This window comes from Ovis aries, chromosome 26 (assembly GCF_016772045.2).
Source record: "Ovis aries strain OAR_USU_Benz2616 breed Rambouillet chromosome 26, ARS-UI_Ramb_v3.0, whole genome shotgun sequence".
NCBI classification, from domain to species: domain Eukaryota; kingdom Metazoa; phylum Chordata; class Mammalia; order Artiodactyla; family Bovidae; genus Ovis; species Ovis aries.
In genome coordinates, this window is record NC_056079.1 from 2,425,522 (window position 1) to 2,449,528 (window position 24,007).

General features: G+C 41.0%; 1 protein-coding gene across 1 annotated transcript in view; it reads right to left on the minus strand.

Moving 5' to 3' along the window:
* CSMD1 (CUB and Sushi multiple domains 1) overlaps positions 1-24,007 on the minus strand; it is a 2,070,567-nt gene that overhangs the window by 123,730 nt on the left and 1,922,830 nt on the right. The window contains exons 48-49 of the mRNA XM_042241416.1: positions 19,875-20,021; positions 11,044-11,232 (exon numbers count right to left, since the gene is read on the minus strand). Coding sequence (XP_042097350.1) covers positions 11,044-11,232; positions 19,875-20,021 — 336 coding nt within the window. The remainder of the gene's footprint in view (positions 1-11,043; positions 11,233-19,874; positions 20,022-24,007) is intronic.

The following is a 24,007-nucleotide window of genomic DNA, read 5'->3' on the forward strand; positions in this document are numbered from 1 at the left end:
CAAAGTTGAGTAGGACCACTGGGAGCAAGTGGAAAGTGAAAATAAAGGCAAATAAATGCCTCTTGTCTTTGAAAAGCCTGTAAGTCTTCTGTGATCACACAGTCAGCTGGCTTGCTAGTACAATTTTTAATTGCTTTTAAAATTGACTCCTTTTGTTAAATTTGGAAAAGATGGGGCTAGAATTTAGGTCACTTGACATGATCTATCTGACATCCACAAAAATAAACCCAAACTGGGAATGGAAAGGAGGGGAGGAGAGGTAGAAAGGGAGATATTTGATGGCTTATGATTTAATTATTAGTGATTCTTTTTTCTAAAATGAGTTTCCTGATAATTTAATTCTAAAATATATAGTGAGGAATACTCTTGAGGTATACAGACACAAAACTTTTGTTTTTCCCCCCTTTGAGTAGGACCTTAGTTACACAGTTGATATTAATAGTGATTTAATCATTTAAAATCTTAACTTCCTGAACGTCATAGGTATTTAGCATAACTGGCCCAAGTTATGCTCTCCTTAGGCATGAAAAAGATTCCCTGGGTAATTAAAGCTGAGGTAGCATCTGTGTTATAGTGAAAGGATTCTGCAACCCTGGAGTTGTTGTTAACACTGAAACTAGTAGTTTCCATGGTCATGAATCCCTGAAGTCCACTACATTCTGCACATATTTTAACGACTATGGCATTTTCATGTGTAAGAGGAAGGTAAACTGGATTATCTCTATAGGTTTATCTTTAAATGCCAATGATTCTACTCAAAGCCTTCCTCAGCACAGACAAGACAGAAGTGTCTGTCCTGGCATCCACTCCCTTCCCTCCACATTGCTCGGCAGAAAGTTTTCTAAAGCATCACAAGATGAGCATGACAAGTGGAAGTACAGGGGAAGATCTAGCCCCTCTTCCAAATGTTCTGAATTTGTGTGGTGTTAACTAGGTCTGGTATGGCAGCAAGTATGTTCTCTGACTCCCAACACACCATTATTTCATTTTTAAAAGTCAACGCAAATTATTTTGTTTAAGAAATATTTTAAAACATAGTAAATATTTGCATGTTTGTGAATGGTGTCTGCTCTTGTACTGGGTCTGGTTTTGAACCATCTCTGATCCCAGGAGTAAAATTGAGTTCTGATTTGGCCACCATCTATAAATGGCAGACATTCCATTAATCACTCAGGAAGACATGAGGTGTCTGAAAAATGAAAAATCATGACTGGCCTAAAGAGGACTACAGTAAAAGTAGCATCTGAATATATTGCGGCTCCAGACTGTGTCTTTGTCACAGCACTTAACTACCCACAAATTTCTTCAGTACTTCACAGGGGACAGAAACCAGGAGCACTGTTGGGTTTAATCAATGGGCCTTGCACCTTTGTTAATGGATTAGAAGAGACCACACCCTCAACTAATGAGTTGCACTTGCTCTAGGCAGGAATAATACAAGATGATTTCCCAGCATTTTGAGTTACCTTAGCAGAGTTATCTTATCCTTGCTCCATCAACTTGTTCTGTAGAAACAATCAGCTAGTTTTAGTAATAATGTAGGTGAGGTACAAAATAAAGCAAAGATATCACTTCCCCAACAAAGGTCCATATAGTCAAAGCTAGTTTTTCCAGCAGTCATGTACAGATGTGAGAGCTGGACCATAAAGAAGGCTGAGTGCTAAAGAATTGATGCTTTTTTAGTTGCGGTGCTTGAGAAGACTCTTGAGAGTCCCTTGGACTGCAAGGAGATGAAACCAGTCAATCCTAAAGGAAATCAATTTGAATATTCATTGGAAGGACTGATGCTGAGGCTGATGCTCCAATACTTTGGCCACCTGATACGAAGAACTAACTCATTTAAAAAGACCCTGATGCTGGGAAAGAATGAAGGTAGGAAGAGAAGGGGATGACAGAGGATGAGATGGGTGGATGGCATTACTGACTCAATGGACATGAGTTTGAGCAAGCTCCAGGCGATGGTGAAGGGCAGGGAGACCTGAGTGCTGCAGGTCGTGGGGCTGCATAGAGTTGGACTGGAATGCAAAAGTAGGAAGTCAAGAAACACCTGGAGTAACAGGCAGATTTGGCCTTGGAAAGCAGAATGAAGCAAGGCAAAGACTAATAGAGTTTTGCCAAGACAATGCACTGGTCATAGCAAACACCCTCTTCCAACAACACAAGAGAAGACTCTACACATGGACATCACCGGATGGTCAACACCAAAATCAGATTGATTATATTCTTTATAGCCAAAGATGGAGAAGCTCTATACAGTCAACAAAAACAAGACCAGGAGCTGACTGTGGCTCAGATCATGAACTCCTTATTACCAAATTCAGACTTAAATTGAAGAAAGTAGGGAAAACCGCTAGACCATTCAGGTATGACCTAAATCAAATCCCTTATGATTATACAGTGGAAGTGAGAAATAGATTTAAGGGCCTAGATCTGAGGAATAGAGTGCCTGATGAACTATGGAATGAGGTTCCTGACATTGTACAGGAGACATTGTACATCAAGACCATCCCCATGGAAAAGAAATTCAAAAAAGCAAAATGTCTGTCTGGGGAGACCTTACTAATAGCTGAGAAAAGAAGAGAAGTGAAAAGCAAAGGAGAAAAGGAAAGATATAAGCATCTGAATGCAGAGTTCCAAAGAATAGCAAGAAGAGACAAGAAAGCCTTCTTCAGCGATCAATGCAAAGAAATAGAGGAAAACAACAGAATGGTAAAGACTCCAGATCTCTTCAAGAAAATTAGAGATACCAAGGGAATATTTAATGCAAAGATGGGCTCGATAAAGGACAGAAATGGTATGGACCTAACAGAAGCAGAAGATATTAAGAAGAGGTGGCAAGAATACACAGAAGAAACGTACAAAAAAGATCTTCATGACCCAGATAAGCACGATGGTGTGATCACTAATCTAGAGCCAGACATCCTGGAATGCGAAGTCAAGTGGGCCTTAGAAAGCATCACTACGAACAAAGCTAGTGGAGGTGATGGAATTTCAGCTGAGCTATTTCAAATCCTGAAAGATAATGCTGTAAGTGCTGCACTCAATATGCCAGCAAATTTAGAAAATGCAGCAGTGGCCACAGGACGGGAAAAGGTCAGTTTTCATTCCAATTCCAAAGAAAGGCAATGCCAAAGAATGCTCAAACTACCATACAATTGCACTCATCTCCCATGCTAGTAAAGTAATGCTCAAAATTCTCCAAGCCAGGCTTCAGCAATATGTGAACCGTGAACTTCCTGATGTTCAAGCTGGTTTTAGAAAAGGCAGAGGAACCAGAGATCAAATTGCCAACATCCGCTGGATCACGGAAAAAGCAAGAGAGTTCCAGGAAAACATCTATTTCTGCTTTATTGACTATGCCAAAGCCTTTGACTGTATGGATCACAATCAGCTGTGGAAGATTCTGAAAGAGATGGGAATACCTGACCACCTGACCTGCCTCTTGAGAAATTTGTATGCAGGTCAGGAAGCAACAGTTAGAACTGGACATGGAACAACAGACTGGTTCCAAATAGGAAAAGGAGTACATCAAGGCTGTATATTGTCACCCTGCTTATTTAACTTCTATGCAGAGTACATCATGAGAAACGCTGGACTGGAAGAAACACAAGCTGGAATCAAGATTGCCAGGAGAAATATCAATAACCTCAGATATGCAGATGACACCACCCTTATGGCAGAAAGTGAAGAGGAACTCAAAAGCCTCTTGATGAAAGTGAAAAAGGAGACTGGAAAAAGTTGGCTTAAAGCTCAATATTCAGAAAACGAAGATCATGGCATCTGGTTCCATCACTTCATGGGAAATAGATGCGGAATCAGTGGAAACAGTGGTAGACTTTATTTTTTGGGGGCTCAAAAATCACTGCAAAAGGTGACTGCAGCCATGAAATTAAAAGACGCTTACTCTTGGAAGAAAAATTATGACCAACCTAGATAGCATATTTAAAAGCAGAGACATTACTTTGCCGACTAAGGTCCGTCTAGTCAAGGCTATGGTTTTTCCAGTGGTCATGGATGGATGTGAGAGTTGGACTGTGAAGAAGGCTAAGCGCCGAAGAATTGACTTTTGAACTGTGGTGTTGGAGAAGACTCTTGAGAGTCCCTTGGACTGCAAGGAGATCCAACTAGCCCATTCTGAAGGAGATCAGCCCTGGGTGTTTTTTGGAAGGAATGATGCTAAAGCTGAAACTCCAGTACTTTGGCCACCTCATGCGAAGAGTTGACTCATTGGAAAAGCCTCTGATGCTGGGAGGGATTGGGGGCATGAGGAGAAGGGGACGACAGAGGATGAGACGGCTGGATGGTATCACTGACTCGATGGACGTGAGTCTGAGTGAACTCCGGGAGTTGGTGATGGACAGGGAGGCCTGGTGTGCTGTGATTCATGGGGTCACAAAGAGTCAGACACGACTGATTGACTGAAATGAACTGAACTGAACTGAATATAAAGCAAAGCATCCATCAGTTCTCTAGACTATGGTCCCCTAAAAACTAAATAGTATAGAAGAATGTTTTTCATCTTTCATCACTAATACATTTGATCATGAATCCCTCAGACCCCTCAGGCAGCCATCAAGAGAAATTAAGCAGTTCTGGACCAGAAGTGGGAGACTTGGAGTCTGATACTGGCTGTGCCGGGTGTCCAGTGTCTTCTCAAACAGTCACCCCAGGGTTTGGGCTCTGGGGAACCAGTACCGGGCCTGATGCACTGAGAACACAGAGCACAGGGGTGAGAAATTCCCCCACACTTGCAGGGGGTGGGCTCAGAGGCAGTCCCTGAGCCATCACTAACCTCCAGACAATACTATCATCTTCATCAGTGTAACACCTGGCTCTCCTCGGTCATATGCAAAGTTCCTGCCATTGTGAGAAGTTTTTATCTGCATGACCTCACTCAATCTCAAAAAATAGTTAACCTCAAAAACACTCCAAGAAATAAATTACATTATTTTTTATTACTTCTATGATGGTTAATATTATTTGTCAACTTGACGGGGCTAAAGGGTGCCTAGATAGCAGGTAAAACATTATTTCTGGGGTGTGTCTGTGAGGATGGATTCAGACTAGATTAGCATATGCATCTCAGAAGGAGTGAAGAAGTCAACCCTCCCCCATTCGGGGGGGCGTCATCCAGTAGTGAGGCCTGAATAGAACAAGAAAGCAGAGGAAGGGGAATTCACTCCCTCTGCTTGAGCAGGGAGGTCCAGCTTCTCCTGTCCCTACGTGGGGCTTCTGGCACTCTCCCTATTGCCCCCTCTCAACCCCCATCCCCAACCCCACGGGACTCTGAGGCACCTGGACTGAATCCCACCACTGGCTGCTTGGGTCTCCAGCCTGCAGACTACAAATCCCAAGACTTCTCTGCCTGCACAACCAAGAGAGCCGGCTCTTACAATAAATCTGTATCTGCGTGTATCCTGTTGGTGCTGCTTCTCTACAGAACCCTCACTAACAAGACCACTAAGCGAACTGAGCTTTAGAAATGTCATGCAAACTGTCCAGATTCTTATAAATAGCAAATAGCTGTGCTAGGGGACATGTCTCAGGGTATTTGATGCCAAAGTAGGTGTCTTAGCTACTCTGTCTCCAAGGTGCCATCTGCTACATTTCAGTATTGTTGCTGTTGTTCAGTCACTAAGTCATGTCTGACTCTTTGAGACCCCTGGACTGTAGCACACTAGGCTTCCCTGTCCTTCACCATCTCCCGGAGTTTGCTCAAACTTATGTCCACTGAGTCAGTGATGCCATCCAACCATCTCATCCTCTGCCATCCCCTTCTCTTCCTGCCCTCAGTCAATCCCAGTATCACAGGGTCTTTTCCAATGAATCAGCTCTTTGTATCAGGTGGCCAAAGTGTTGGAGCTTCAGCTTCAACATCAGTCTTTCCAGGGAATATCAGGATTGATTTCCTTTAAGATTGACTGGTTTGATCTCCTTGCTGTCCTAGGGACTCTCAAGATTGTTCTCCAACCCCACAGTTCACAAGCTTCAGTTCTTTGGTGCTCAGCTTTCTTTATGGTCCAACGCTCATATCCATACATGACTACTGAAAAAACTAAAGCTTTGACTATACGGACCTTTGTTGGCAAAGTGATGTCTCTGCTTTTTAATACACTGTCTAGGTTTGTCATAGCTTTACTTCCAAGGAGCAAACATGTTTTAACTTCCTGGCTGCAATCACATTTAAGTATATCATATCTTTTTATTTCCAGTGTCCAATCACCAGTGATAAATGGATGGATAAATCAATCGGTTAGAAATATATTTAAAAAATATAATTCTGAAAATATTGGGTTGGGCAAAAAGTTCAAGGTTTTTACTGAATTTTGGCCAAACTAATAAAAATGCCATGCTGAATTTGAGCATTAATGATATTTCTGGACACTCCCTCCCACCTTTTTTTATTTCCTTTGTCTTCACTGATTTTCCAAATTCTGTGTTTTGATTTTAATTGGAGGATATTTGCTTCACAGTGCTGCGGTAGTCTCTGTCATACATCAAGGCAAATCAGCCATAATTATATATATATATATATATATATATCCTCCCTCTTGATCCTCTCATCCCACCCCAGCCCTCTAGGCCGTCACAGAGGGCCAGGCTGGGCTCCTCATGTTATAGAGCAGCTTCCCGCTAGTTATCTATTTCACACATACATGGTAGTGTGTATAAGCCAAGGCTACATTCTCAATCCATCCTACTCTCTCCTTCTGACACTGTCCCCCAGTCCATTCTCTGCTTCTGTGTGATTTCCGAAATTCCAAGCAACATCTCAAGTGACTCTCAGCCAGCACACCATACGCCATTAATCCTGGGTGGAGGCTGAGACAGCAAATAGCGGTAAAATAGGAGATAATAGGCTGGAATCACCTCTAGGCCAGGAGGGCGTCACAGCATTTATTTGCTTTCTGTGGTTGGGTGTGATGTCAGGCCCTTTACAAAGAGGCTTTACTACCATAAGAAGCAACTTCCTATTTGTCTTGAGGGATAAAGGCTAGTGTTTCTGAGAAGGAGGGCAGACAGAGGAACATCATGACTGGTATGTACAGACATTACCACAAAAAGATGGGCAACTTCACTTAAGAACACTGGTGGTTCTGAAATGGACAATGCAGGAATTCAGGATTCAGTTGAGAAGCATCTTTAGCTGCTCTAGAGCTCTTAAAAATAGTTAGCACATCACAGCCCAAGGAAGGAAAACAAAAACAATCATCTAAACAAAGAGAAGAGCTCCAGAAAGGAGGGGACCCAGTGGTCAATAGACAAATGACCGATGACCAGGACAGGCTGTGGCCTGGCACGTGCAGCTGCCGGGCCAGTCACTGAGGGGCAAAGCCACTGCTCACTGGACACTGCAGAAAGTAGCTGATCCCACTCTCTATTCTTGAAGGATTGTAGGAGGAGTCATAAGAAGGCAAGGTGTGAACGTTTAAAAAGAAAAGAGCCATTTCTTGGGAACAAAGAAATAAAGTTCCAGTCAATAAAAACCAAGAGCCTGGGGACAGAAGCTGGAGGAACTAAGTGACACTTCTAATGTTCAGTGTGGACTCTTCCCTCCAGAAGAACGGGAAACGCCAGGCCCTTCTGCGGCCTTTTGGGAACACTGTGAGTTCTCTGTGTCTGGCTGCGTGCTCTGAGTATACACTTTCTGTGCAATGTCACGGGGCTGCCCTTGACTGGAGTGCACACAGCTGATCTGTTAGCTACTCTTTTCGATAGGACTCTGTATTCTCTTAGAAATAAATGAGGACTCTGCAAACTTTGCACAGTTCCTTGCCCAGGAAGATCAAGGGCTTCATCTCACTATTGCTATTACACTAAATTACCCTTCATGTCCATTTGCACACACTACTGTGTGTGTTATCCACCATGTTCCAGACACAGACAGGAAACATAGAGCTCAGTGATGTATGTGCCAAGCATAGATGGAGAAAATGCATCATTTAACTTGGTGAATAAACACTCCAGATTCCATCACATGATATTTCTTTTGTAAAATGCTTAAGATGTAATTTGAAGACTATAGATGATATCTGACACTGGCTGAATTACCCTTGTGTTGTGATCTGATCCTGGCACATTACGTGGGTCAGAGGTCAGCAGACCTCCCCACAGGGCAGAAGCAGCCTGTGGCTGGTTTCTGTACTGTGTGCCAGCTAAAAATGGCTTTTGTATTTCAAAAGGTTTGGGAAACATTTTTAAACGAAGAATATATGAAGATGACCATCTGGCTCACAGCAGACACACAGGAACCACCCTGCCTGCCCACCCGTCTCTCATTCTGCCCACACCCTTTACATTAACGCACATTAGCAGAGCTCAGGCAACAGTATCTTTCCATCTTAAAGTCTGGACTATATGAACAGAAGCTTAATATCATTTGTGAGAATGATCGCTATCCTTTTGCTTCATCACTTGCAGAACACAAGCAAAGCATAAACAACCCACAACATCAAGTCCAAACCAGGGCTTGGCTCACAAGGGCTCTCGGAATCATGGCTTTGTGATAAAGAGTTCCTCTCCTTGTAACATGGGGACCTGAAAGCCGAGCCCTGTGAGGCACCAGTTTAACTGGATCTTTGAGATAATACAGAAAATTTCAGTTCTAATTTAGCTTCCTTCCAAGATGAATAAGATGAGAGTATTGATAAGGGAAACAGCTGCCTGGCGGAGCCTCTTGCTTGAAGGCAGGAAATGAAGCCTGAAGGGCAGCAGATATGCCCTGCTTTATCAAGGAGCATAAAAACCAATAACAGGTTTTCTGAGAGAAGTAATTTAAAAGGTCAAGGAAAGGAAGAAAAGCAGGCTGAGGTTCTCTGCAACGACACACCCATCTGGCTGGTTGCATGTTCTCACTCACAGGCGAGGGACAGTGTAGGTGCCTGTTTGCTGGGTCCTGCCCAGGACTGTCCTAGCACTTGAACTGTCTCAATGATTCTGAGAGCTTCCCTGGTGGTCGGGCAGATAAGAATTCTCATTGCAATGCAGGGGGCACTGGTTGGATCACATGCTGAGGGGCAACTAAACCCACGTGTCAAAACTACTGAAGCCCGCAAGCTCTAGAGCCTGTGCTCCATCCACAGCAAGAGAAGCCATCACAATGAGAAGCCCGAGCACTGGAACTAGATAGTAGTCCCCGCTCGCTACACCCAGAGAGAGCCGGCACAAAGCAACGGAGACCGCGTGCAGCCAGCATACAGAAATAGACGGATTGTCAAAACAAAGATCCTGTTTTACATAGCAGGAACCAGACATAGGGAGATTAGGATGCACTGCCTAACAGGTGATGTTTTTCTATTAAAATTCTGTGCTTCTAAGATGCCACCAGTAAAAAGTCTATGAAAAGGAGAGTAAAGAAGATTCTGTCAGAAGATATATCATCTTCAATGGAAAAAGAAAATCATTCTCAAATGCCTATCTTAGAAAGTCATTAATGTGCACATTTCTCCCCATTCAAATTACTGATCGAATGCTGCCTGGACAGGTATCCTGCTGGGGGTCCTTGGGCAGCACCTTCACCGTCATGAAGCTAGCACTGGGGCCTGAAAAGACCTGACACTGACCCGTGGATTTACACCTCCCTCAGTTACTAAAAGGTGCATTTTTAGCAAACATTTCAAAATATTATTTTGCACATTTTAAAAATTGTAACTAAAAGCCAACATCCTATTGCAGGTAGGAAATGTGTAAGTTGTGTTTGTCCCTCTGTCAGAATAAAAGGCATGATGTTCAAACCATTGAGAAAAAACTGTACCACCTCCAGAAGACAACTGAAATGTTAAATGATATATTGCAATATTAAATATATATTAAATGTATAAATAAATGGATATTAAAAGTGGGTTCCTACTGCCACACAGGGGTATTTGTCCACTTATTTATTAGTTTGATTCCAGTTTTCAAGTCCATTCAGGGTCCTATCCAGGGACTCAGCCCCTAGAGGTCAGAGTTTGGGAACCCTTGTCAATTCTGTTCTCAGCCCTTTTCCTGGTTCAGTCTCCTATTTAGGTCATGGCTTATGTTATGGGCATTCTGATCCTGGTGCCAAGGACAGGTAGCCCACAGGGCTGTTCTCTGAGCAATAATCCTCCTTCATAGGCAGACAGTAATGAAACATTTAAAGAAAATGAGAATCATTTCTTCTTTTGAAAGAAAAAGAACTCTTCTTGGAAAAGAAAAATCATTCCTAATGAAACAAGCTCATTGGATCTTATGTTTATCTTACATTAAAGAAGAATTTCTGGAGGTAAAACATAAATGATGCAGGCTAGGTGTCTGATTCACTTCTTGTGGTTAAAGAGACATACAACATTGTGATAAATATCTATTATTGTCTCAGAAAGCGACACTAGAAAGTCTAATATCTAATGAAAGCTGGAAACAAGGAAATCCATATGAGGTTCCATTCATAAAATGTAATTAGTTATCAAAGACCAATATATTTCATTATGCATATACATTTTGATAAGATAAAACTGTGAAAATTTCATGACTTCAAAGTCTTCAATTAAAATTAAAATGTCTTATTTGGAAATATGATTTTTATGCATATGGAAGATAAAATGGGGCAAAAGGCATGAGATATTGAAATCAACTCTAACAAGTCCTAGCTTTAAGTGACCAAAAGAAAATGAAATATGCAGTGTGTGGCTCAAAGTATGAGTTTTTAATCTAAGAGAAGGGCAAATGAGCTTCAGTAATTGATTTTTTAAAATTTATACAACTGTCAAGAAAACTCTAAGTTGGATAACACAGTTTTTAATTTCAAAACAAAATATAAGTCAAGTATTAAGATAACTTTACACAGTATCTACTGAGTGTGTTCAAACCATCCTATGAATTCAGGCTATAAAGCTCAATCAAGCCTAGTGCAAATGTTAGAAGTGTTTGCACGGGCAGTAGAAAGTTTAATTTGTTTTTATGAACTCACATTCAATTTTCCCTTACCTTTTAATCCATAATCACAGCTCCAGTAAGTTGTGATTAAAATAAGAGCAATAAAGTGAACTCAAGTTTGGACTCAATGAAAAACACATTTCTTACCCTGGCAGAGTGGAGCAAGGGAATCCCACTGATACATGCCAACTGGATTCCGTCTGCAGGTGGCATTGCTATGGCCAATCATCCGATACCCAGGTTTGCAGAAGTACTGCACTTTACTTCCAGCTTCTCCCGCAGTCCTGTTTAAAACACCACCATTCTTCACGGTGTGGGTCAAGCTGCAGTAAGGTGCTGTGGGCACACAAACACACATACATAAACAAACAAATAAACGCTGCAGTTTGCTTGGTAAGAGACATATAAATGAAAGAGAGTCTCTTATTGTTAAAATAGTGGGAAATCAGCACTGATACAGAAACTTTACTAAAAGCATCTTCAAGTACAAAACTGTTGCAGTTGTGGATGCAAGGGAGTGGTGCAAAAGGAACACTCATTCATTGCTGATGGGGATCCAAAATGGTGCAGCCACCCTGGAAGACAGTGTGGCAGTTTCTTGCAAAACTACACACACTCTTATCACACGATCCAGCAATCATGCTCCTTGTAGTTACCCAAAGGAGCTAAAAGCTTATGTCCATGCAGAAACCTATGCCCAGATGTTCATAGCAGCATTATTCAGAGTTGCCAAAACTCAGAAGCAACCAAGGTGCCCTTCAGTAGGTAAATGAATAAACCAACTGTGGTCCATCCAGACAATGCAATATTATTCAAGGCTAAAAATAAATGATCTGTCAAAAGCCATGGAGGAGCCTTAATTGCATATGATTAAGTGAAAGAAACCAGCCCAAAAAGGGTACATACTGCATGATTCCAACCTTATGACATTCTAGAAAAGGTAAAACTCTGGAAGAGGTAGAAAGATTAGTGGTTTCCAGAGGCTGCTGGGGGAAGGACAGTGGAGCTCAAAGGATTTTTCAGCAGGGAAAATACGCTACATGAATCCACAATGGTGGGTTAATGTCAATTTACATTTGTCCATATCCACAGGATGTTCAATACCAAGAGTGAACCCAGTGTGAACTATGGACCTTGGGTGATAATGACGTGTCAGTGCAGGTTAACAAATGTAGCCTCTGTTGAAGATGTGAACAAGGAGACAGAAACCAAGGAGTATAGGGAAAATCTCTGGAACTTCCTATCCATTTGGCTGTGATCCGAAACTTCAAAAAAAAAAAAGTCTAAAACAATCAATCAAAAAAAAAAAAATGTATAGCTGAGTCACTCTGCTTTGCACCTGAAATGGTCACAGTATTGTTAATGGGTTATATTCCAATAGATAATAAAAAGATAAATAATCCAAAAAAATGTAAAAGTTATCATTTTTTAAAAATCCAAGAAATCTAGACCCAAGGGTCAAGTCTCTTGAGTTTGAAGTTTATATTACTTACAACTATTAATCAATGTGGTGGTGGAATTTTGAATTTCTGACCAAAAAAAAAAAAAAGTACCATTAAAATGGAGAAAATTTAAGAATATAATATCTTACAATCAAGGCCATTAATTTTTTCCTTGCTGTTTAATGAATCCTGAGAATTGTATCATGAGGTAGCCTCTTTTTAACATGTGGGATTTGAATACCATCTTTGAAGAAAATGCACTACTTTATGTTGATGACCACGTTCAGTTCAGTTCAGTTCAGTCGCTGAGTTGTGTCCGACTCTTTGCGACCCCATGAATCACAGCATGCCAGGCCTCCCTGTCCATCACCAACTCCCAGAGTTCACTCAAACTCACGTCCATCAAGTCAGTGATGCCATCCAGCTGTCTCATCCTCTGTCGTCCCCTTCTCCTCCTGCCCCTAATCCCTCCCAGCATCAGAGTCTTTTCCAATGAGTCAACTCTTCGCATGAGGTGGCCAAAGTACTGGAGTTTCAGCTTTAGCATCATTCCTTCCAAAGAAATCCCAGGGCTGATCTCCTTCAGAATGGACTGGTTGGATCTCCTTGCAGTCCAAGGGACTCTTAAGAGCCTTCTTCAACACCACAGTTCAAAAGCATCAATTCTTCAGTGCTCAGCTTTCTTCACAGTCCAACTCTCACATCCATACATGACCACAGGAAAAACCATAGCCTTGACTAGACGGACCTTAGTTGGCAAAGTAATGTCTATGCTCTTCAACATGCTATCTAGGTTGGTCATAACTTTTCTTCCAAGGAGTAAGTGTCTTTTAATTTCATGGCTGCAGTCACCTTTTGCAGTGATTTTGGAGCCCAGAAAAATAAAGTCTGCCACTGTTTCCACGGTTTCCCCATCTATTTTCCAGGAAGTGATGGGACCAGATGCCATGATCTTCGTTTTCTGAATGTTGAGCTTTAAGCCAACTTTTTCATTCTCCACTTTCACTTTCATCAAGAGGCTTTTTAGTTCCTCTTCACTTTCTGCCATAAGGGTGGTGTCATCTGCATATCTGAGGTTATTGATATTTCTCCCAGCAATCTTGATCCCAGGTTGTGCTTCTTCCAGTCCAGCGTTTCTCATGATGTACTCTGCATATGAGTTAAATAAGCAAGGTGACAATATACAGCCTTGACGTACTCCTTTCCCTATTTGGAACCAGTCTGTTGTTCCATGTCCAGCTCTAACTGTTGCTTCCTGACCTGCATACAGATTTCTCAAGAGGCAGGTCAGGTGGTCAGGTATTGCCATCTCTTTCAAATTTTCCACAGTTTATTGTGATCCACACAGTCAAAGGCTTTGGCATAGTCAATAAAGCAGAAATAGATGTTTTCCTGGAACTCTCTTGCTTTTTCCGTGATCCAGTGGATGTTGGCAGTTTGATCTCTGGTTCCTCTGCCTTTTCTAAATCCAGCTTGAACATCTGGAAGTTCGCGGATCACATATTGCTGAAGCCTGGCTTGGAGAATTTTGAGCATTACTTTACTAGCGTGTGAGATGAGTGTAATTGTGCAGTTGTTTGAGCATTCTTTGGCATTGCGTTTCTTTGGGATTGGAATGAAAACTGACCTTTTCCAGTCCTGTGGCCAGTGCTGAGTTTTCCAAATTTGCTGGCATATTGAGTGCAGCACTTTCAACAGCATCATGTTTCAGGACTTGAAATAGCTCAACTGGAATTCCATCACCTCCACTAGCTTTTTTCATAGTGATGCTTTCTAAGGCCCACTTGACTTCACATTCTAGGATGTCTGGCTCTAGGTGAGTGATAATCACACCATCATGATTATCTGGGTTGTGAACATCTTTTTTGATGACCATGTTTCAATAGCTTTAATCATTGCATTTGCAGGGAGGTTTTCAAAAATTAAAGACAGGAGTTGTGAAAATCAGTCTTACCTACACAGAATCTAACCTTTCAGTGGCTAAAAGGCTCTGCATCTTATTTACACTTTTAGATAAAGAAACTCAGTTTACTCTTTCAAGGCCAGTTTCACCACAGCATAAAATCCTATGAACCTCCTTTAGATGAATAAAACCTAAACTAAAGAAAGCTGTGAAGTCCTGGAAAGCCAGGGTCCTTTTAAAGGAGAGGTTTTAAATGTCCCACTCCCCTGTGGGGGTTCCACATTGAAAGTACACACACACAGGTCTGAAGGCTTAATGCCAAACTTTTCCTTAGAAATAAATTCAGAAGGAACCTTCTGAAGACTTCACATCAGAGCATTGCTGAGAAGTGATGTCTGTGTGTCTGGCTAGGTTGTCAACCATGCTTCTGTGAGATGTATCCTCAGAGAATAGTCTCAGCCAGAGGGTCTTCTGAAGTGCTGTTTCTTTCTTTCTTTCTTTCTTTTTTTTTTTAACACACTCATTTTTATTAATGTAAAATCCACTAACCCTTAGAAGAAACTCGTGTCCTACTGGTCATGGCATTTTCTATGTTCAATTGTTTGAGACTATCTATTTTAAGTTTTGAGTGAACAAAAATATTTGGTTTAGGGAAGGTATGAGTATACTCAGGCACCTCAGCTACCAACTACTGAGAATTATTGTGTCAAGAAATTAAAATAATAATAAAAACTAGGAAGACCAAGCAGACTCTAGACCCTGGCCAAGTTTAGAGATAAAGTCTGAAATGCTCCTGAAGGGGCAGTGGGACTACATGGTTCTTGGGGTGGGTTTTTGTCACAGTTCAGTCTGTTAAGAGAGAGGAACAGCAGGATAATTGTCTAACTCTATAGGGTACAACAGAACCTTATTTTCTTTCTTCAAGAAAATGAGAGATACCAAGGGAGCATTTCATGCAAAGATGGGCACAATAAAGGACAGAAATTGTATGGACCTAACAGATGCAGAAGATATTAAGAAGAGGTGGCAAGAATACACAGAATTAAACAAAAAAGATCTTCATGACCCAGATAACCATGATAATGTGATCACTCAGCTAGAGCCAGACATCCTGGAAAGAGAAGTCGAGTGGACCTTAGGAAGCATGACTACAAAAAAAGCTAGTGGAGATGATGGAATTCCAGTTGAGCTATTTCAAATCCTAAAAGATGATGCTGTGAAAGTGTGGCACTAAATATTTCAGCAAATTTGGAAAACTCAGCAGTGGCCACAGGACGGGAAAAGGTCAGTTTTCATTCCAATCCCAAAGAAAAGCAATGCCAAAGAATGCTCAAACTACAGCACAATTGCATTCATCTCACATGCTAGCAAAGTAATGCTCAAAATTCTCCAAGCCAGGCTTCAACAGTATGTGAACTGTGAACATCCAAATGTTCAAGCTGGATTCAGAAAAGGCAGAGGAACCAGAGAACAAATTGCCAACATCTGTTGGATCATCAGAAAAGCAAGAGTTCCAGAAAAACATCTACTTCTGCTTTATTGACTAGACCAAAGCCTTTGACTACATGGATTACAACAAACTGGAAAATTCTTCAAGTGATGGGAATACCAGACCACCTTACCTGCCTCCTGAGATTTCCATATGCAGGTCAAAAAGCAACAGTTAGAACTGGACATGGAACAACAGACTAGTTCCAAATCGGGAAAGGACTATGTCAAGGCTGTATATTGTCACCCTGCTTATTTAACTTATATGCAGAGTACATCATGTGAAATCTTGGACTGGATGAAGCATAAGCTGGAATCAAGATTTCCAGGAGAAATATCAATAACCTCAGATGTGCAGATGACACCACCCATATGGTAGAAAGTGAAGAACTAAAGAGCCTCTTGATGAAAGAGAAAGAGGGGTGTGAAAAAGTTGCCTTAAAACTCAATATTCAGAAAACTAAGATCATGGCATCCAGTCCCATCATGGCAAATAGGTGGGGAAACAATGGAAACAGTGAGAAACTTTACTTTTAGGGGCTCCAAAATCACTGCAAATGCTGACTGCCGCCATGAAATTAAAAGACGCTTGATCCTTGGAAGAAAATCTATGACCAACCTAGATAGCATATTAGAAAACAGAGACATTACTTCACCAACAAAGGTCCATCTAGTCAAATCTATGGTTTTTCCAGTAGTCATGTATGGATGTGAGAGTTGGACTATAAAAGAAAGCTGAGCACCGAAGAATTGATGCTTTTGAACTGTGGTGCTGGAGAAGACTCTTGAGAGTCCCTTGGACTGCAAGGAAATCCAACCAGTCCATCCTAAAGATCAGTCCTGGGTGTTCATTGGAAGGACTGATGGTTGAAGCTGAACCTCCAATATTTTGGTCACCTGATGCAAAGAGCTGACTCATTTGAAAAGACCATGATGCTGGAAAGATTGAAGGCAGGAGGAGAAGGCGATGACAGAGGATGAGGTAGTTAGATGGCATCACCGACTCAATGGACATGAGTTTGAGTAAACTCCGGGAGCTGTGACGAACAGGGAGGCCTGGCGTGCTGTAGTCCATGAGGTCGCAGAGAGTTGGAAATGACTGAGGGAGTGAACTGATAGGGTCCAATAACTGTTTCCTTTCCCACTGACAGTTCCTTCTATCATCATTAGTTCTTTTCTAACTCATCTAGAACAAGATACAGAGAGGCCCAAGCAGGAAGACATGGTGAGAATGCTAAGTCACTCAGTCATGTCTGACTCTGTGAGATCCCATGGACTGTAGCCTGCCAGGCCCCTCTGTCAGTGGAATCATCCAGGCAAGAATACTGGAGTGGGTTCTCATTTCCTTCTCCAGGGGTTCTTCCCAACCCAGGGATCAAAACCACATCTCTTAAGCTTCCTACATTGGCAGATGGGTTCTTTACCCCTAGCACACCTGGGAAGCCCAAGGAAACATGGTGCAGAAAACAGGCGAAGATTAGAACACAGGGTCCTGCCTGTTTGATTTCTGGCCATGCTAAGAATTAAAAGGACCAGGGTCAAACCGTTGCACTCTGCTGGTGCTGCCTTGGAAGAGCAGGTAATGGAGGGTGGCAGTCAAGGAGGTATCGGGGATGGAAGACATGGGTGCAGCTGGCTCTGCTGGGGTCTGGGTGTATTTACAACACCCATTCTGTAGTTCTGACTCTCCCAACACCGAAAGTGAAAGTCACTCAGTTGTGTTCAGCTCTTTGTGACCCCATGGACAATACAGTCTATGGAATTCTCTAGGCCAGAACACTGCAGTGGATAGCCTTTCCCTTTTCCAAGGAATCTTCCCAACCCAGGGATCAAAACCAGATCTCCTGCATTGCGGGCTGATCCTTTACCAGCTGAGCCACAGGGAAGCCCACAACTTATCATTAACTTCCAGGTACTTGATTTAACGGGTTTACCAGGTGGCGCTTGTAGTAAAGAACCCACTTGCCAAGCCAGGGGACTTAAGAAATGTGGGTTCAATCACTGGGTCAGGAAGATCCCCTGGAGAAGGGCATGGCAACCCACTCCATATTCTTGCCTTGAGAATCTCATGGACAGAGGAGCCTAGTGGGCTACATCCAGGGGTCGCAAAGAACCAGACATGACTGAAGCAACTTAGCACACATGCACACCCTTGATTTAATAGTGAATGACCGTTACTACCTCATCAATCACTTAGCAGTTTATTGAATTGACTTGAACCATGACGTACAAGCACTTGCTTTTGTTGTTGCTGTGTTTTGTTTGTCAATTATGTAGATCAGTTATATGGTTCTTACACCCAATGACCAATAGTTGACATGCGTAAGGCAAGGATTTGTGGTGCAATACGTGGTCATATTATGGGCTGTAGCTCCCTGGCCCACGTACTACAGTCCAGGGATCACTGCTCTAAAACTGCTGGTGATGGACTCCTAGCAGTGGTCATTGAACCACCATCGAATTTTAACTGAAAAGCTGTTCAAAGATCTATCTGTATCCATATCTATAGAGAGATACATAGATACGTCCACTCACAAAACAACAGTTTATAGCCTTCACTTTAAATTCTTCTTTTTCTTGATTTCCCAACAAAGAGAATCATCTTGTTCTATAATGAATGAAAATATCCTTTGAGTGACAGAATTCAAGGTGTAGTCACACCACCAGGCTATTAAGTAATTTGCCACAGATAAAACAAGATAAATTATGTTCACCATGATTACCCCTGCAATATCCATTTTTGCTCATTAGAAATAAATTCAAACAATTCTACAGGCTTGAGTATTTCTTTTCCAGAACAAGGAATTTGATGAACAAAAATACAATCATTGTCCTAATGATCTCAATACCCATTCCAATGAAGGGATTTCAACTGTGAACTCTTTGCTGATAAACTTTTTGAATGGCTACTTTAGTGAAAGGGGAAAACAAAGATCTAGGCATGTTTTATTAGACTTTGTAAAGGAAACACGAGGGAATTTCAGATTCTCTGTCTTTCCATCAACAGACATTTCAAAACACGAATGCTTTTTCAATGCTTTTCATCATTTCATGATACCTACCAATCAGAGACAGCAAAAATATTCTTAAAACTACTAACACCTTTCTCTGTCCACAGGATGTTGCCCTTCACTGACAATGCACAACAGACTTGGAATAAGCAACCCCTGGGAGTTACACTGGTCCATAAAAATGCATAGAGTGGGCATCTGTCTCTCTTGGGAAATGGACCTCAGTTGTTAGCATGGATATTGTAGTAACACTGAGAAAAGGTTAGATATTTTGCTTAGTAATGAAAATATGAGGATTTTAGATCGTCTGTCTACAGCTTTTGTAGGGCTAGCCACATTGAGAGGATCTAATGTTTCAGAAGTATATTAACTGATTTAATTAATATAAAAAACTACTGACAGAAAATAAATGAACTATATGGGGAAAAAACAAAGTCCTTTAAATGTTGATAAGGAAATATATATGTAAACATTTAATTTGTACATGGTTACATGTGTGTGTATATATTTATATATATAGTATCTCACATAAACAGACATATAAACATATAATCAGTAAAAAGACATGCTACTAATCATGTTATTATTACTTATAAAATTAAATGCAATACAATTATATCCTCCTGTCCTGTTTATCTCCTTAGCTTTTAAACATACTTTAAAACTAAAATATGTTTTGTTTATATTATTATATGTGTGAGTGTGAAGTCGCTCAGTCGTGTCCGACTCTTTGCGACCCCGTGGACTATAGCCCACCAAGCTCCTCTGTCCATGGCATTCTCCAGGCAAGAATACTGGAGTGGGTTGCCATTTCCTTCTCCAGGGGATATTATTATATATTTATATTAAATTATATTATTTTATTTTGGGGGAAAGAAACTCTGCTTTCTGTGGCATGCAATTCAATGGGTTATGATGCTAGCAAAAATATTTATTAATATTAATCAACAGATAGTTTATTTTTCCTAACACAGTTTATAGATATCACTGAGTGATTTCATCAAATTATTTCTATTGAAGTTACAAATTCATTTTTAGAAATTAGGTTTATAGTATAAAACTTTAATTTTTAAAATTTAATGCAGAACCTTTATATTAACACTTTACTATTAAACCTTAACTTCACTTACTGACCTGAATAACGAATCTTGAATCCTTTTTTACTGGTTGCATGGTCAGTGGACCAGCGGAGATATAACTGATTACTCTTGCTTGTAAAATTTGATTGTTCAGTATGGTTTCCACTCAAGACCACTAGCAGAGGACTTTGACCAGAAGACCCTAAATGAAACAAAAAAAAGCAAAAAAGTTATGATATGAATTAGCACCTACAAATACAGACTACTCTTAGCTTTTGATTAAGTTGGAGTCTAACTGTACAATATACAGCTATTTAGTTCCAAAGGAGACAAAGAACTCCAAATAAAGCAACAGATACAGTTCCTCATAAAAATAATAACAATAAAAGAAGCAATAGCCAACCAAAATAATTTAAGATATATATGCTGTTAATACATAATACTTGAAATGAAAATGTTACTTATAAAATGGCAGTAATTAAAAAAAGAAAATAGTTCCCACTACTATTAGTATATGCAACATTGAATCGATACAGGGAATTGAACACTAGTAAAAGTACTGTTGTTTAGTCCCTAAGTCGTCCAGTTCTTTGGGACCTTCTGGACTGCAGCACTCCAGGCTTCCCTGTCCTTCATATCTCCCAGAGTTTGTTCAAATTCATGTCCATTGAGTCAGTGATGCCATGCAACCATCTCATCCTCTGTGGCCCCATTTCTCCTTTTGCCCCCAATCTTTCCCAGCATCAGAGTCTTTTTCAATGAGTTGGCTCTTTGCATCAGGTGGCCAAAGTATTGGAGCTTCAGCTTCAGTAGCAGTCCTTTTAATGAATAGTCAGGGTTGATTTCCTTCAGGATTGACTGGTTTGATCTTCTTACAGTCCAAGGAACTCTCAGGAAGAGAGAGCACCAGCACCATAATTTGAAAGCATTAATTCTCTGGTGCTCAGCCTTCTTTATGGTCCAACTCTCACATCTGTACATAGTTTTGACTGTACGGGCTTCCCAGGCGGCTCAGTGCTAAAGAATCTGACAACGCAGGAGACATGGGTTCAGTCCCTTGGCTGGGAAGAACCCCTGGAGAAGGAAATGGCAACCCACTCTAGGATTCATGCTTGGGAATGGAGGACCCTGGCAGGCTACAGACCATGGGGTCACAAAGAGTTGGATACAGCTTAGTGACTAAACGGAAGCAGTGAAAGTAAAAATTAGTACAATCACCTTGGAGAGCAGTTTAGTAATAGCCAATACACCTGTAGGTTTTAATTCTATTTTTTATAAACTCCAGAATATGTGTACAAATGTTTGTATAACAAAATGTATATCCTAGCAATTTGTATAGGGAAATTTAGATTCTAACTTGTGGTTTGGAGTTTAAAAAGATGTTAAAAATGTTTTCAAAGAAATTCTACACAGATTAAAAATGATATTTAGAAGTTAAATCTATTTGCAAATAAATATAATAGGATAACAATTGTTATTAAACATTCAAAAGTGTACAATATACAAACTGTGTGAATGTTCATGCCTGTGAGTGTATAGATAGGAGATGGTACTTGGTAGCAGATAGACAGACAGATCGATAGACTGATAGAGATAGGGAATGAGCCATGAATCATGCGCATGCATGACACTTCACAATATTAAATGCCTCCAGCGGAGGTGCAAGGGAACTGGGTGTGCAAGCAGCTCCTAAATTGACTGAACTTGTTGCTTCTTTGAAAAAAATAACACACAAGATAAATCTGACAAAATACTAAAATGCAATACATCAAGTAATAAGTCCATGCCCATATATATTAAAAAAAACCCTTTCTGTATATTTAATTTTTAAAAATTGAAAAAAAAAACAAAGCTATACTTAACATAGTTAATAGTCACTGGCATTATTCTCATCACTGTAACCTGACACTATTTGTTGAGACGAGTCACTATTGAATTCAGAAACTACATCCACACTTTAAGGTCTCCTCCAGGACACCCCTTGATGGCATCTCAAATTCTAACAGGCTTCATGGCTTTCCTGCCAATGCAGGAGATGCAGTAAATTCGGGTGTAATCCCTGGATCATGAAGATTTCCTGGAGAAGGAAATGGCAATCCATTCCAGTACTCTTGCCTGGAGAATACTATGGACAAGTGTTGTCTGTGCTTTTTACTTGTTGTTTGAAGAGATAATTTATATTCTAAAATGAAATGCCACTGGGAAATAAATTTACCTGAATTTATACAATTTTAAAATGTCATTTTTCAGTTCAGTTCAGTCACTCAGTCGTGTCCGACTCTTTGCGACCCCATGAATTGCAGCACGCCAGGCCTCCCTGTCCATCACCAACTCCCAGAGTTCACTCAGACTAACGTCCATCGAGTCAGTGATGCCATCCAGCCATCTCATCCTGGGTCGTCCCTTTCTCCTCCTGCCCCCAATCCCTCCCAGCATCAGAGTCTTTTCCAATGAGTCAACTCTTCACATGAGGTGGCCAAAGTACTGGAGTTTCAGCTTTAGCATCATTCCTTCCAAAGAAATCCCAGGGTTGATCTCCTTCAGAATGGATTGGTTGGATCTCCTTGCAGTCCAAGGGACTCTCAAGAGTCTTCTCCAACACCACAGTTCAAACGCATCAATTCTTTGGTGCTCAGCTTTCTTCACAGTCCAACTCTCACATCCATGCATGACCACAGGAAAAACCATGGCCTTGACTAGGCGGACCTTAGTCGGCAAAGTAATGTCTCTGCTTTTGAATATACTATCTAGGTAGCTCATAACTTTTCTTCCAAGGAGGAAGCATCTTTTAATTTCATGGCTGCAGTCACCATCTGCAGTGATTTTGGAGCCCCCAAAAATAAAGTCTGACACTGTTTCTACTGTTTCCCCATCTATTTCCCATGAAGTGATGGGACCAGATGCCATGATCTTAGTTTTCTGAATGTTGAGTTTTAAGCCAACTTTTTCACTCTCCTCTTTTACTTTCATCAAGAGGCTTTTGAGTTCCTCTTCACTTTCTGCCATAAGGGTGGTGTCATCTGCATATCTGAGGTTATTGATATTTCTCCCAGCAATCTTGATTCCAGCTTATGTTTCTTCCAGTCCAGCGTTTCTCATGATGTACTCTGCATAGAAGTTAAATAAGCAGGGTGACAATATACAGCCTTGAGATACTCCTTTTCCTATTTGGAACCAGTCTGTTGTTCCATGTCCAGTTCTAACTGTTGCTTCCTGACCTGCATACGGATTTCTCAAGAGGCAGGTTAGGTGGTCTGGTATTCTCATCTCTTTCAGAATTTTCCAGAGTTGATTGTGATCCACACAGTCAAAGGCTTTGGCATAGTCAATAAAGCAGAAATAGATGTTTTTCTGGAACTCTCTTGCTTTTTCCGTGATCCAGTGGATGTTGGCAATTTGATCTCTGGTTCCTCTGCCTTTTCTAAAACCAGCTTGAACATCAGGGAGTTCACGGTTCACGTGTTGCTGAAGTCTGGCTTGGAGAATTTTGAGCATTACTTTACTAGCATGTGAGATGAGTGCAATTGTGCGGTAGTTTGAGCATTCTGTGGCATTGCCTTTCTTTGGGATTGGAATGAAAACTGACCTTTCCCATCCTGTGGCCACTGCTGAGTTTTCCAAACTTGCTGGCATATTGAGTGCAGCACTTTCACAGCATCATCTTTCAGGGTTTGAAACAGCTCTACTGGAATTCCATCACCTGCACTAGCTTTGTTCGTAGTGATGCTTTCTAAGGCCCAATTGACTTCACATTCCAGGATGTCTGGCTCTAGATTAGTGATCACATCATCATCATTATCTGGGTTGTGAAGATGTTTTTTGTATAGTTCTTCTGTGTATTCTTGCCACCTCTTCTTAATATCTTCTGCTTCTGTTAGGTCCAGAGCATTTCTGTCCTTTATCGAGCCCATCTTTGCATGAAATATTCCCTTGGTACCTCTAATTTTCTGGAAGAGATCTCTAGTCTTTCCCGTTCTGTTGTTTTCCTCTATTTCTTTGCATTGATCGCTGAAGAAGGCTTTCTTGTCTGTTCTTGCTATTCTTTGAAACTCTGCATTCAGATGCTCATATCTTTCCTTTTCTCCTTTGCTTTTCACCTCTCTTCTTTTCACAGCTATTTGTAAGTCCTCCCCAGACAGCCATTTTGCTTTTTTGCATTTCTTCTCCATGGGGATGGTCTTGATCCCT